Raw genomic sequence first — 16,809 nt, 5'->3', positions numbered from 1 at the left:
TTTATATGGTGTTTGATTTAACTGTATTTGAAACATGTTTGTTCTTCTGTCAAAAACTTGGCACACGACACTGTACCATAAAAGAACAATAGTAAATTATCATTTAGAATTATTAAAAGTTCGAGTTGTCCCCCAGTTTAAAGTTCTAAGTTGATACTACTTATTTGTACTCCCTTCTTTTAATGTTAATGGGAAAAAATATTTAGACTTAACTCTATTAAAAAGTACATAACTTTAAATGCAATTTTTTTTAAATAAAATGAATCGTGTATTATGTTTCAGACGTGAGTTGTTTGGATGGTTATGGCCGTGTAGTGGAGCCGTATTTTTGCCTGTTCGACAATTTCAGCCTAGTTCCTACGGCCTTACGATCCTGTGAAGTAACATGTTCCTCTAAAGAATGTGTTTTAACAATCTGGAGCCCATGGTCTGAATGCAAATATACTTACAAATCTAAAAGGTCACGACATCGGGAACTTGTTGGTGAGTTTCTCTCATTTCGTATTTTATTTCTAAAAACATTACATTAAAAAAATTACGACCTAAATTACGGTATCGGCACTTTCGGTGCATCATCCGTAAAATCCATTTTTACGGCAAAACAATTATACCGGAATTTTTTTTTTCTCAATAATATTTATTTAGTGTTTTTATTGTAATTTTTACTGAAAAATTACGGTATATTTTCTGTTCTGTAACATAATCCCGTAAAAATGAATTTTACGGTAAAAAGGATTGGCACTCTTGAGTCCCGGTACTTTTTTACAGTGTATACAATGTTTTAAATTTTTGAACACTGATTAATTTTAATTCAGTGAGTAAATTGAAAAATGATTTTTAGCTAACACAATTTCAATAAGTGTTAAAATGATAAGTTTATAGTTAAAATTGCTATGATAACTTAGCAAAGTTATCATAGCAAGGTTTATAGGCTTACATTTTATTCCCATAGTGTCCAATTCTGATTCCAATGACGTGTAAATTGCATTGCTAAGAATATGTAACGCATTTAAAAATTTTACGACACATTTTAATATCTTTCATGTAAGAATCTGCTGTCGTCAAATATAACAAATCTAAAAATAAAAAAAATCCCACAATACCAGAGGTCTGCTTAGAAGAAATTTGCGTCCGTTAGCAGACCATTCACAAAATATCTTTTCATAAAAACGGACCCTTCACAAAATATTTTAACTTAAAAACGGATCCTTCACAAAATGATTTTTTTTCAATCGGACCTTTCACAAATTTGTTTATCTTCATTATTGTTTTGTTAATCGAATAAACCCTTAACAGGAGAGAAAACAAGAAAGGTGTAAACGAATTAACTTTTGTCTTTGGCAGACGCTTCTTCCTTTATTCGTCCAAAATGAATATTCTGAGTTCTGCAATATAGGCTAAATAACAAATATTTGTATGTTGCATCTCTAATTTAGTGGCAGCAATTGCTGTTTATTTTTGTTAATTTAATTTTTATTAAATTTATTAATTTATTAAATTTAATTTTTTTAATTATAATTTTACAGTGTTGAGCATAATCTGGTATGTCTTTACAATTTAAAAACTCCTTGAAAAAGTTTTTTGCAATAACAAGACCCTATTGGCACACATTCATAAAAGCAGGAACCTGGTTGAAAGAATGTGACTTAACGTTTATTATATCTTCACAAAGGACGAGTAATTTTTTCACAGTTTTACAAAAACGGACCTTTCACAAAATGTCTGGACAGACCCTTGAATAGACTTCATGGCATAGAAGATTTTGAAATAAATGTACAACTTTATATTCAAAGTAAAGATGAAATACAAAAAATTATCATATCTTTTAGTATGCTTTTTTCTGTCATAACAGCTTTGTTATTGAAAAACAAAATGTAATATAAAATAAATACATTGAATATAATGTTTCAAACTTTATGCGCGTCATTCCATGAAAGAAAGGAAGAATTCAATTTCACGTCTTTGTTTGAGCAGAAATAATCCATCGCAGAGAACTATTCAATATCACTTTATACAATACAATATTTTTTTTTATCGATTCTAACCACATATAAGACATAATAAAGAAAAAAACAGAATTCGGACGAATATAAAATTTTATATGTTTCTCTTATAACCATCTTTATAGTAAATAAGATGAAAATACAAAACTTGGGTTTCCTTAATGATTGACTTGGATGAAATTGTACTTGTTTTATGTTAAGAAAGATAGTTGACGTCAAAACTAAGACGACAGTTAGGTGTATGTTTTCGACATTACCACTGATTCAATTTGTATGCTTTCAAAGTTGTTGTAGCTTATCTCATGTAACTTGAGTTATACATTTATTCAAGACTAAATTATTATTTTTATCTCATAACTGTTGTTTAGAAAACATATTTACATTTAATGAAATATAAAATTCAAATATATAGATATATAGTAAATATCAATTTACTTATTTATTTATACTATCAGTCTGTACTCGCATATCAAAATATAATTATAATGCTTTTTTTTTAAAAAAATGTTTTTAATTTTTGAAGAAGGTAAGTAAAGTTATAAGAGATTCAAAACTCTAGTTTTACATCCGGAAAAGATAAAATATTTCTATTTATATTAATAATAATATTTTTAGAACGGTAAAAATAATTATAAAAGAAGAGTGAGATTTAAATTCCCTTGAACGTTTATTCATTATATGAAATTGGGGAAAAAAACGTTTTTTTTTCTTATTTATTTATTTTTTTACTTTTTGGTGCTTTGTTCTCAGCTTTTTGAAACACTTTTCCATTTTAGAGCTTTGTTTTAGCTTTCTGAATTATTGATGTCAAGATATAACTACACCCTTTAAAGTGTGCATGTAGCTCTTCTAAGATATGATGAGCGCTTAATTCGGGTATAGACTTGAAATAAAGTATTTATTATCTCAATATTTGTGTTTTTAAACACCAAATTTGGATAGGTTTTACGCAAGAGTTTTTACAATGTACCTGAAGTACTATTATTGGCATATTATTGATAAAGTTTCCAATCATTTAAGCAGGGGTCTGTTTAGAAGAAATTTGGGTCCGTTAACGGACCCTTCACAAAATATCTTTTCATAAAAACGGACTCTTCACAAAATATTTTAACTTAAAAACGGACCCTTCACAAAATATTTTAACTTAAAAACGGACCCTTCACAAAATGATTTTTCTTTTAATCGGACCCTTCACAAATTTGTTTATCTTCATTATTGTTTTGTTAATCGAATAAACCCTTTCCAGGGCGAGAAAACAAGAAAGATGGATGTAAACGAATTAAGTTTTGTCTGCGGCAGACGATTCTTCCATTATTCGTCCGAAATTAATATTCTGCATTCAGCAGTATAGGCTAAAAACCAAATATTTGTATGTTGCATCTCTAATTTAGAAACAGCAATTGTTGTTTATTTTTAAAATTTAATTCTTTTAATTATAATTTTACAGTGTTGAGCATAATCTTGTATGACTTTACAATTTAAAAACTCCTTGAAAAAGTTTTTTTTTTTTGCAATAACGGACCCTATTTGAACAAATTCATAAAAGCGGACCCTGGTTGAAAGAATGTGAGTCATTTTTTCACAATTTCACGAAAAACGGACCTTTCACAAAATGTCTGGACAGACCCCTGATTTAAGACTCTCTATTACAACCTAAAATCATGTCTATGGCAACGAAAAATTGTTTTTTTTATTACCGAAGATAGATGACGTTTCTGAAGCTCTAAACACAGCAGATTAAATACAATTTGTTAAATAGCAAGGATGTGCATGAACTTCATTTCCCTATTATTCATTTGTAAGTAATAATTAAAAAGTTTAATTAATTACGGAAAATCGTAGGCCGCTGTTTTCGGTGTCCGACGTAACATTCCGTTTCAAAATCGAGTAGAAAATTGTACAGAGAAAGTAGGAAAAATATAAAAATTTAGCAACCAATAATAAGGAAGAGATTTATTAACTTTTAGTACAAAAATACCATTATGACCGATCTGCAACCCGCAGAAATGCGACTTCGAATTGAAATTTTTACACGCTGAAAGAGACGTTTTTATCTAGGAACTTAAAACTAGTCCCTTTTTCTTGACATTCCAATTCGTTGAAAGTTATTACAATTTTAAATGTTTTTAGCTCACTTTTCTTACTTTCACAAAAAAAAAAAAAAAAAATTGTCTATTGTTGTAGGAAAATTTATTTATCCTTTTTGAGATCTTTATGAGCTCTCGCTTGTGTTGATGCCTATAGGCAGAAAAAAGAAGAGAGTGAGATATATGTTAAGAGATGTAAATTTTAACATTTATATTGAAATTTAAAAAAAAAAAAACAAAATTAAAGAGATCATAAAATCATTCCAAATTTGAACTTTTATAACGATTTAAGGTTATCCGAATAAATATATAGTTAGCGAGTTAAATTACTTCTCATTTATTTCTTATTGTGTCACGCATTTCGACGTATTTTTTGTTACAGTTAATTACTTTTCAAATCCATGTAATCGTTCATGTCGTTGTGATTAACGGATTAAAATGTTCTTTCATCTAAATTATAGTAATGTTTCATTAACGAAATGATATTCGCTTTTTTTTTAATGTCGACTTTTAAGGGGGGGGGGGAAACAATGTCGAATGGGAAACAATCTCGACAGTTGATGGTCTGTACCTTCTAGTTATTAAAAAACGTGTCGTAAAATCAAGGTTTCCACTCCACGGGAAGAACCTGGAAAATACAGGGAATTTAAAAATCACCTAAAATAACAGGGAAAATGCAGGGAATTTTGATTTTTTCTTTGCAAACTGGGAAAATACAGGGAATTTTGTTTCTTAATTTTATCTTTTAAAAAATGGTGACCACTCAAAGCGTAATCTATGGGATATTTAACCATGAAATTTCAGCTATACTAAACTATTTCATTTACTATAGCATTATTTAAGCATGTTCAGCTGTTTTTCCAGCAATTAAAACTAATAAATATAGTTAGCCCAATATAGCTCACACAAGAGCACAGTAATTGTTGTTTCCTTTTAATATGTTGCGCATAATATGTACTGGGAAAACACAGGGAATTTTTTTCTCCAGATTTGAGTGGCAACCCTGAAAATTGAAATTTCGGCTTTCATTTACCTAATTATACATCACCTGCTCTTTTTTTTTTTATCACAGGTGAAAGTGCGTATGTCAATGACTGTGAAATAAAATTCAAGCTTACCGAAGAAGAAGAATGCCCGGTCATAACTGAAGCAATGCTATTCAACAATAACGATGACGCCAAATGGATGTCCTGCATTGTCGAGGAAAGCAATAAAACAGAAGTCCTCATCAATGGCGAAATTAGGAAAATTGATTGCGGTGAGGGATATAGATATAAAAGAGGACTGCAAATAAACAAAGAACATGGCGTTGAACCTGGTAAATAAGAAATTAACTCTTTTAATGTTTTGGTACTTGAGTAAACCGTTTTCGAAAAGAAAAAAAAATGGTGACAAACAAGACGATGCTTCGCCAAAAATGGAAAACTACATATACCAAATCCGTGGTTATTATTTTAGGGTCTTCTTCAAAATAGCTTATTTGTTCTTGTCGTTAAAGTATAATGAATTTAAGCAACAAACCTGTGTAATTCTATTCATTTGATTAAAAATGGTATTTAATGAAATGTTTTTAGAAACATTAGAATTCCAAGTAAATAGTTTATTTATATTAAAATAAAAATAATTTATATAGATCAGTGGTCTGTTTAGAAGAAATTTGGATCCGTTAACGGACCCTTCACAAAATATCTTTTCATAAAAACGGACCCTTCACAAAATAATTTATTTTTTAATCGGACCCTTCACAAATTTGTTTATCTTCAGTATTGTTTTGTTAATCGTATAAACCCTTCCCAGGAAAGGGGGGAAAGAAAGACAAATGTAAAAGGAACTAAGTTTTGTCTTCGGCAGACGCTTCTTCCTTTATTCGTCCGAAATGAATATTCTGCATTAGACTAAATACCAAATATTTGTATGTTGCATCTCTAATTTAGTAGCAGTAATATTACTGTTTATCTTAAAAATTTAATTTTTTTTAATTATGATTTTACAATGTTGAGCATAATCTTGTATCTCCTTACAATTTAAAAACTCCTTGAAAGTGTTTTGAAATAACAGGATCCTATTTGCACAAATTCACTTAATGCCGGACCCTGGTTGAAAGAATGTGATTTAAAGTTTATTTTATATTCACAAATTACGAGTAATTTTTGCACTATTTTACAAAAACGGACCTTTCACAAAATGTCTAGACAGACCCCTGATTTAAAGTGTTTTTATGTTTCCATATTTTTAAATAAAAAACTGCGTCAAAATGTTCTAATAAACATTAATGTCAGAACTTTTTTATTAAAAAAAAATTAAAATTTTGCTTTAATTACAATTATTTAAATTAACGCTGGTTACAGTATTAAACTATTTAATATCCAATTTGGAGGAATTAGCATCAATTTCCTTGGGCTACGGGATTTTTCCTATGAGCTGATTTTTTTTCTTCCTGTAAACCATATTCTTATTGTTCTCTGTAACCTTTCCAAACTTTCAAAATAATATTCGACAACAGGTGAAAGAAAGTACATAAAAACATTGTGATTAGGGAGAACAAGAAGACTAGTAGTTTCCGAACAAAGGCATTTTTTTTTCACATTCATCATGTCTTAGCAGTTTAGTTTAAACAAAACGATTTAAATCACGTTTTTTAGTCATATGATATTTTAGTCACATGATATCTTAGTCATATGATAGGAGTTGGTAAAATTTAGCAAAGGTTGCATTCTTCCATTTCATTTTTTCGAACAAAAGCAAGATAGATAACAAGTTTTGTCTCAAATAAAATATAAGCAAGAATTATATGCAAAACTTGGAAATATTCTTTGCCACAACGAATTTCTGTAAGAGGCCATCAACCTTGAAAATTGTCAAGTTATAACAAATGTCAAAAGGCAATGTATGGTTCAAATTGGTATAGTAAATTTTGATTTTGAAAGATAATTTATTGGTTTTATATGGATAGCTTGAATTAACACAGGTAACAAACTTTTGTTAGAAGTACTTGGTTTAGTGAGTTAAAAACAAACATTAGCAGAAATAGTGAATTTAAATCCCAAATTGTATTATGTTTTTCATCTAAACTTTAGTAAAAGAAAAGCTTATTGCCAGTTTAAGCATACAAAATATTTAAAAAGATTGTTTCAGGGATCGGAATTAATTGAAAGATTTTTTTTCTAGGTTTAGAGAAGGATTTGTGCCTTGTAGATTGTCCTTTGGATTGTAAAGTGACAGCTTGGACTCCTTGGAGCCCGTGTAGCGTTCCTTGTGGAAAAGGTTTTATAGAACGACGTCGAAATGTTTTACTTCCAGCAAACAGTTTAGGTAGACCGTGTCCAAATGGTGAAAATAAAGATGTAAGTGTTCTTTTTTTTCATATGTTATAGATAGTATTAACTGTATAAATAGCCCATAAATAATATGTATGCGAACTATTTCCTTAAAATTCAGTTCGTATATTTTTAATCTTAATTCAATTAATTAAAATTGATTGAAGATACTAAATAAATTTTAACCGCTTACTAATGTTATGAACAAACGTTCTCTCAACGTCTCTTTATAAAGTATATCTTAGAATAAGTTATCGTAAATATCAGAAATAAATGTTTCGCTTATCATTGATAAAACATAATCTTAGTTATTTCTATCATTATAAACACAAAAAAAAATCTTATTTTTGATTTAATGAATTTTCTTTATTTAAATACGTTAAAAATCTTCCCTAAAATCCTGTATCAATTTTTTTTTTTAAAAATCACTCCTGATTAATTTTAAAAGCCTTTCATGAAAATTCTGTCGCAATGGACTTCATTTAGTTTAGCTTTAAAATCAAAACCTCTGTTATTGATCTTGCCTTCATATATCCAACTGAAAGATTCTACTTTTCTAATCAACGAATTTTTCTGATAAAAATCTGTCAAGTTATTGCTTTTACTTTGAAAACTTTAGTTTCTGACAACTTTGATTCATCGTTTCGTTTATTTCGTAGAATAATTGGTTGGAAATCCCATATCTGTCACCCAGAAAAGAGTTGTTAAAAAAAATTGTTCCTAAATCGTTCTCCCGCATCTAATGAGAACATCTGCCAAAATTTGAAGCCTTAACTCTTTCATTTTGAGCGAAAAATGAGAAATTGGATGGTTTAGGTATTAAGACTGCTTTTACTTTTTTACTATTTAGCGACATGAAATAAAGTCTCGGCAACGAATGTTTACATTTCTCTCCTAAGGATATTCTAAATCTCAATCAAATGATCCATTAATTAGAAAGAAATATTGTGTTTTAGAATATTAAGTTCGTAGCTCCATTTTTTACTTTTATTTATCTGTTTAAGGTCGTAGTTCATTCAAAATTGTTGAAAATTGATATTTTCTGCTTAAAAGATCGTTCACCGGCCAGTTATATCTGCTTTTTGTTTCAAATTATATAGAAAATTTTTATGCATTAATTGAATGCTTAATTAATAAATAATTCAATATAAAGTAAATTACAATACATTAATTCAATATTAAGTTTTAAAAGCGATACAGTAATTAAACCTACAAACGTAAACTTTAAATTTAATTTAAACTGACGCTTCTGACCGCTTGTTGAGTGCGTACCTGTGTCGAAAATTTAGCTTCTACGCAATGCGCGTGATGTTTTATTTTCTGTTATTTTGTATTGTCTGAAAAAATATGGAAAAAATAGCATTCATTATCAAAACTGGGTACAAAAACGCTAATATTGAATAATAAAATATTTAATCACCTATAACTTTAGATGGTTGTCAAGTTTTAATCCGCCATTTTTTCAGCTTTGAATAATAAACACATTTAATTTTCCCTTTGGACACAGCGCATGCGCCATTTCAAACAAAAATAAACATTTCTGTTCTACTCCATTTTTTTTTTTTTTTTTGGAGTTTCTGAAGTAACCATAGGGTCCGTTCCACTACTACAGTGTTTCCCAAAGTGTGGTACGCGTACCCCCAGGGGTACGCTTTCTTATGCAAAATATCTGGCAACAAACGAAAATTTCAAAAAATTTTATTTAAAAATAAAATCAGTCATGAAAATTTATGATTACGTATTTTTCTATTGGCTATTTTTTGCAGAGTTAACAGTTAATAATTAGTAGTATCAACAGCCAGTTGTGATTTTTAACTTTTGAGCAATTTTTTTATAGTAAAAAATGGCATTCATTTTTTTATTAGCGGTACACAGCGTTACGAAAAATTTAGAAAGGGTACATAAGTTTGGGAAACACTGCACTACTACATCAAACTTTTGAACCCGATTCAAACTTTTTTCACATTTGTCAAGTTTAACGGTTTGTTAATAGTTTAACTGTTGATTTTTCAATCAATTCAATTCAAAATTTTCTCACAACGTCATTATTCTTTTTTTTTAATAATAATTCCTTCATCAATATTTTAAATATTTCTTTGCGAAAATTACTACAATTGAAGAAGTTAAACTAATAAAATAATAAAATACAATTCACGACTTCTACAAATTTAGGGAACATTCCCACTGAATGTTGTTTGATCATTCTACTTTTAATGAACCTATCAAAATCGGAATTTCTAAATGTATATTTAAAATAAATTTTTATTTCGATGAAAAAATGACCAAAGTATTATTGACTAAATATTGAGAAATATTGGAAAATATTTTGTATTGAAATCAAAAGTTTGTTTTCAAAATCTTTTAATTTTACACAAAAGCGTTTATTTATAACAAAGCGTGAAGGAACTAAAATCTCTACTCTTCTTTAACGATTAAAACCGATTAAACTCTTCAGTTTGTTTACGAACAACATCGTCAGAGCAGTTTGAAGCAGGCTCCAAAAGCACCGGGAGCAGACCCACTTAATCCCTTTTTTTATTTTCAGTTATAATATCTTTGACTTTAATGCTGTTAAAAAATCCAGTGTAAATTCTAACGAATTGTCTATCAGCTAAACGAGATATGATCATTCAGTGGAATAAAAGTAACTGAATATTATTTGAACAAACCTTCAAAATGCCTTACGGAATCGCTGCTAACTGATTATGTTAACTATTAGGCATAGTACTCAAACAAAACAAAAAATCGATTAAGATTTTGAATTTTAGAAACATATATTTCTTAGATTCGTTTGATTGATTTTAGAGTTAAAACAATTGAATTTCAATGATGATAAAAAATGCAAAGATGAAATAGTTTGTGAAAACTAAGTTATTATACGTATATAACTGTACAAAAGTATACATTGGGATTCAAGTTCAATTAATATCGATACAGGGGTTGAACAAAATAGTGTAAACGCTTCTAAACTAACACATTTTTTTTATATTTTTCAATAAATACTCAAAGAATCATTTTATAAATTTATAATTGTTTAGGTTATCGGGGGTCTATTTAGAAAAAAATTTGGGTCCGTTAACGTACCCTTCACAAAATATCTTTTCATAGAAACGACCCTTCACAAAATATTTTAACTTAAAAACGGACCCTTCACAAAATAATTTTTCTTTGAATCATTATTCACAAGTTTGTTTATCTTTATTATTGATTTGTTAATTGAATAAACCCTTCCTAGGGCAGGCAACAAGAAAGATGAGTGTAAACGAATTAAGTTTTGTATTCGGCAGACGATTTTTCCGTTATTCGTCCGAAATGAATATTTTGCGTTCAGCAGTATAGGCTAAATACCAAATATTTGTATGTTGCATCTCTAATTTAGTAGCTGCAATTGCTGTTAATTTTTTAAAATTTAATTTTTTTAATTATAATTTTACAGTGTTTAGCATAATCTTGTATGTCTTTACCATCTAAAAACTCCTTGAAAAAGTTTGCAATAACGGACCCTATTTTCCCAAATTCACAAAACCGGACCCTGGTTGTAAGAATGCGAGTAATTTTTTCACAATTTCACAAAATGTCTGGACAGACCCCTGGTTACATGATTTCTCATACTTATCAATGAAGTTTTAAGCTTTTAGGGGTTTAAGGGACCGACGACAAATTACAGACGGAAAATCGTGTTTTTTGATCACCCAGTGCCAAATGATGTGACAATAAATTTGTCATTTGTAACAATTATTTTGGTTACTATATGCGAATAATTGCACACAATTTCGTAGATCCAGCTTAAATATTTATCGATATATGCAATTTTTTTTGGAGGGGGGGGGGAACTAAATTTTTTGTCTCACGTTTATTTGCTGTAATTTTAAAAATATTCAAAAAAAAATTTTTTTTTAATTATGAGCAATTTGAAAATAATTACCGAATTATTGCTTTAAAATTAAGAAAAAATTGTTTAAAACTGCGCAAGACATGAGTAATTAAAGTTGTTCTTTTATACTGCGCATGCGTGAGAAAAATTTAAATTTTTGTTTTCTTAGAATCGTATTTGACAACTAATAAAAAAAAAATCGAAATTGAATATCTTAAAAATTTAAAAAGTTTTAATCATTTTTCTAAGTACCTTTCGTGATTTTTAAAAGAAAGTTAAAAAAGATAAGGGGTTTTCTGCAAATTTCATGTTGTCGTATTAAGCAAGATTTATTAAAAGTGACACCCGCATTGTTGGGGATCATCCCCTGTAAAAAGTATCTTCTCTTTCGCATGTTTTATTTCTTAATAACATCACACTTTGTTGTCCGGACCATCATTATTATTATCATGTGTTATCATGGATATTATCATGCGTTAAAATGAAATTTTGTTTTATGATACCAGGGGTCTGTTTAGAAGAAATTTGGGTCCGTTAACGGACCCTTCACAAAATATCTTTTCATAAAAACGGACCCTTCACAAAATATTTTAACTTAAGAACGGACCCTTCACAAAATATTTTAACTTAAAAACGGACCCTTCACAAAATGATTTTTCTCTTAATCGGACCCGTCACAAATTTGTTTATCTACATTATTATTTTGTTAATCGAATAAACCCTTCCCAGGGCAGAAAACAAGAAAGATGGATGTAAACGCATTAAGTTTTGTCTTCGGCAGACGATTTTTCCATTATTCGTCCGAAATGAATATTCTGCTTTCAGCAGTATAGGCTAAATACCAAATATTTGTATGTTGCATCTCTAATTTAAAAGCAGCAATTGTTGTTTATTTTTTAAAATTTAATTTTTTTAATTATAATTTTACAGTGTTGAGCATAATCTTGCATGTCTTTACAATTTAAAACCTCCTTGAAAAAAAATTTTTTTTTTGCAATAACGGACCCTATTTGCACAAATTCATAAAAGCGGACCCTGGTTGAAAGAATGTGAATAATTTTTTCACAATTTCACGAAAAACGGACCTTTCACAAAATTTCTGGACAGACCCCTGGATACAAAATAATACTTTTAGAAACCCTCTTATCATTTTGAGCTTCTTTTAAAAAGTGCAAAAACTAAAAAATTATTTGAAACTTAAATTTTTAAGATATTCAAATCGGTCTTTTTTTTATTAGTTGCCAAACGCAATTCACTACAAAATTATGCAGGAAAAAAAAAGAAAAAAAATTTTTTTTTCCCAGTTTTCAAAAAAAAAAAAAATTTCAAATTTTAAAGCAATACTTTTATATTTAATTTTAAATCTCTCCAAAAATTTTGTTAAATTTTATTGACTCTTTTTAAAATTGTAACAAGAAAACGTAACTCAAAAAAATTAGTTTTCTATAAAAATGTCCTTATTTCCATAAATATTTAAGCTAGGTTTAGGAAATTTTGCGCAATCATTGCATATAATAACCGAAATAATTATTACTAGTCATAAACTTATTGGTACATTTTTTGGCATAGGGTGCTCAAAAACACTATTTTATGTTTGCAATTTATTCCCTCAAACCTCTAAAAGCATTAAACTTCATTGATATGATGATATGTATGAGAATAATATTTGTATGTAATATTTCTGTAATATTTGAATGTAATATTTCTTAAGTTATAAAATGATTCTTTAAATATTTCTTGAGTACTATGAAAAAATGTATTAAAAGTATTTCGATTATTTTGTATATAGTCATTATGTCATTTAAAATGGTGTGAAGCTGATTATATTTTTCCTTCTTTTTTTTTTAGCTAAATGTTAGTTTTTCTTTTCTTTTGATGTCTGTCTAAATTCTAATTAACTTTCTAATTCCGTTTATTTTTAAGATTATGTCACATAAATCGTTAGAAATTGCTTTTCTTTACTATATTCTCACTTTTTTTTTAATTAAACCTCTTACTTAACGATTTTTCTTTTAGATAACCACACTTTTAAGTGACACGAAATCTTGCAGTCATAGAAAACATATATTGCCCCCTCCCAAACAAATAAAGCATATCTTCAAAGTTTTTCCGACATTATTTAAAATAATTCCCAGTCTTTTTAATTACTTTTTTGGAAGACAGATTAAGAGCAATATCATGGGAAGTTTCCATTTTTTAAAGTAATTGAATTTTTTTCCCGTGTTTTACGCTTCACTAAAATTAATTGAAAAAGTTTCAAACTGTTTGTTCAACGCTATTTTTTTTCTCAACTTAATTTTGCGCAGGTAATTAACGATATGAAAGATTAATTTTCAATTAATTCCAATCTAATTTAAATATACATGCTCTTTGAAATCTAATTTAATGGATCAAATTTTTTTAATTAAACAGTTAACTATTATGAGTATTTTTGTTTTATCTAAATAGTTAACAATAATAGTAATAAATAAATAGTTAACTCTATTATCTAAATAGTTTTTTTTTCATCTAAGTAAAAACCTACCAAGACCCTTAGTTAAATTTTAAACATTCATTTACCGTTAGCCCTTAATTTAGACCTAAAATTAATTTTGATTAAACATATACAGAGGTCTGTTTAGAAGAAATTTAGGTCCGTTAACGGACCCTTCACAAAATATCTTTTCATGAAAACGGATCCTTCACGAAATATTTTAACTTTAAAACGGACCCTTCACAAAATAATTTATCTTTTAATCGGACCCTTCACAAATTTGTTTATCTTGGTTATTGTTTTGTTCATGGAATAAACCCTTCCCAGGAAGGGGGGGGGGAGAAAGACAGATGTAAACGAGCTAAATTTTGTTTTAGGCATACGCTTCTTCCTTTATTAGTCCGAAATGACTATTCTGCGTTCAGCAGTATAGGCTAAATACCAAATATTTGTATGTTGCATCGCTAATTTAGTAGCTGCAATTGCTGTTTATTTTTTAAAATTTAATTTTTTTAATTATAATTTTACAGTGTTGAGCATAATCTTGTATCTCTTACAATTTAAAAACTCCTTGAAAAAGTTTTTTATGCAATAACGGACCCTATTTGCACAAATTCACAAAAGCGGACCCTGGTTGAAAGAATGTGACTTAACGTTTATTTTATATTCGCAAATTACGAGAAATTTTTTCACAATTTTACAAAAACGAACCTTTTACAAAATGTCTGGACAGACCCCTGATATAACTTAATAATATTTTTTCAATATTTTCTGATATAATGTTTAGGGGTATTAGAGCCACTTTGCGGCTCCTTCGCAAAATTCATACTTTGAAAAACGACCCATTCACAAAATTTAAATTTTAAAAAACGGCCCTTTCACAAAATTCTAACTTGTAGAAACGGTTCCTTCACATAAATTCGTAAAAACGGCCCTTTACGAAGTTTCACTTTATAAAACGGATCGCGCAAAATTTTTCCGTGTTGAATTTTTGGAAAAAGCGATCGGAAAACGACGTGCTTTTGCGAATACATCGTTGCGAATCGAGCAAATCTCATAACTCAAAATTGAAATTCGCGTGTCGTGATGGCTTATTAAAAATATCGAAGTTCAAAAAAAGAAAAGGTCGAAAAAATTATTATCTAACAGCGTTAAGTTGCAATGGATTTTTAAGTAACCGAAATGCCAAAATTCTTACCATCTCTGTCTCATATGCTCATCTTGATGCCCGGGAATCTTGTTTTATTCATATGAATGTTGATTTCCTTGTTAACGAAATTAGTTCCTCGCTACCCCTCCATTGCTCGTGGAAATGCATTTTAGCCTGATTTGCCTTTTGTGAGCACTGCGGTTTTTCTTGTTCTGTTTTTCATTTTTTTTTCTTTCTCAGCTACTGTGGGTTTTCTAGTTTTGTTTCTCATCTTTATTTTTCTGGCATTTTTACGTTTTATATTTCAAATCGCCTTTGTTTCTCCTCATTCACGTCTGGCAAGTCTTGAAAATGGGAGCCTGTTTTTTAGCGCATGAATTATGTCGACTGTTATTTTTAATTTATATAATTTTTAAGCCAATGAAGTTTTTAATTAAATAAAAATTTTTCATTGTTTGTCACATAGCTATTGATTTCTACTTTAATAGTATGTGCTTTTTGTTTGTAGGAGATTCAAAAGGACGTATGCCACATAGTTTGTGCCGATTATTATTGGTTGGCGGACAGTTGGAGTAATTGTTCTTTGACAAACGATTCCTTCTGTGGAAATGGGATGCACTACCGTTTAGTTAGGTAAGTTCTTAGAGCATTGTGCTGAGCAACTATATATATAATACATTCTGATTTTATTTTTAATAGCTTTCTTCATTATACGAAGTTTATGGTAGTAATTTTCTATGTTATTAAAAAAATTAAATAAAGTAAAGCATAAAGTCGTATAAGTAAAGCATAAAGTAAAGCATAAAGCATAAGTCCTCCACGAAGGCAAATTTCTCCCGATACTTGATCCAGGAGATCCATTATCCTCTGGATTGGGTTCAAAATAACAAGGATATGGAGTTCAACATTAGTTGACGTAAACCCCAAAAAATTGTGTCTGCTGTTCAACGACGGTTATCAAATGTTATAAAATAAAATTTTTCAGAAAGTTCTATCCTACATTATTTAGAGAACGAAATTACTGCGTAAAATATGTATATATGTTTGAGAATGCCTTACCTTCTGTGAACCAACTTTTTGTTCCATACTTTAAATTCCAATCGCATGAGTGAATCATTACTTACAACTGCTTTCAAGTATTTATTTTTAAAATATTAGACTACATGTAAACGAAATTCCTTTAAAATCCGTTAAGTTTTCTTCTTTTCGACGAAATCAAAAAAGTTCTCTTTGTTGTGAAGACCAGTGTACTTCGCAATTACTAAAAATGATACTGAGTCAGTAAATCTCTAAGTACTAGTTCCAATTTAAGAGGAAAAAAAGTTGGAAAACAAACAAATTCTAAATTTCCTTAATTTGAAATTAATAGGGTTAAAACATTTAAGAACATGTCTAGACAATGCTGGAATGAAATAAAATAAAAAGTCTTATAAATGTAAGAAAAGTTAACTTTAGAAAAAGTCTTGGCTAAAACAATTATCGCACTTTTTATCCTCAAACTTCCAAAACTCTTTTAATCAAAAAGAAAAGTACCAGAGTGAATAGTTTAGAATGTTCAGGATTTTCTTTTATCTTCGAATCATTAACTTCGTATTAGATTCCCTTAATCGATATTTCAGATTTAAGTCTTATTCTCGCCTAAAGAATGGCCCGCTTTTTTGGATGGTGGGACAATTGTTTTAAATACAAATCTTACTTGTTGAAATCAGGGGTCTGTCCCGACATTTTGTAAAAGGTCCTGTTTTTGTAAAATTGTGGGAAAAAAACTATTCATAATTTGTAAATATAGAATAAGCGTTAAGTCGCATTCTTTCAACCAGGGTCCTGCTTTTGTGAATTTGTGCAAATAGGGTCCTGTTGTTGCAAAAATTGCTTAAAGCCTTTTCAAGAAGTTTTTAAATTGTT

At 28.9% G+C, this 16,809-nt stretch overlaps 1 protein-coding gene across 2 annotated transcripts in view; it reads left to right on the top strand.

The window, feature by feature from the left end:
• Positions 1 to 16,809, top strand: part of LOC107439425 (thrombospondin type-1 domain-containing protein 7B) — a 524,453-nt gene that overhangs the window by 451,189 nt on the left and 56,455 nt on the right. For both annotated transcript variants that reach the window (XM_087163956.1, XM_087163957.1), the window contains 4 exons: positions 283 to 483; positions 5,163 to 5,408; positions 7,259 to 7,434; positions 15,413 to 15,537. In XM_087163956.1, the coding sequence (XP_087020082.1) occupies positions 283 to 483; positions 5,163 to 5,408; positions 7,259 to 7,434; positions 15,413 to 15,537 (748 nt within the window). The remainder of the gene's footprint in view (positions 1 to 282; positions 484 to 5,162; positions 5,409 to 7,258; positions 7,435 to 15,412; positions 15,538 to 16,809) is intronic.

This window comes from Parasteatoda tepidariorum, chromosome 5, assembly GCF_982258835.1.
Source record: "Parasteatoda tepidariorum strain Cologne lab strain chromosome 5, Ptep-v5.0, whole genome shotgun sequence".
Taxonomy (NCBI): Eukaryota; Metazoa; Arthropoda; class Arachnida; order Araneae; family Theridiidae; genus Parasteatoda; species Parasteatoda tepidariorum.
Note: the sequence above shows the minus strand (reverse complement) of the source record. Positions and strands in the feature narration are given on the sequence as shown.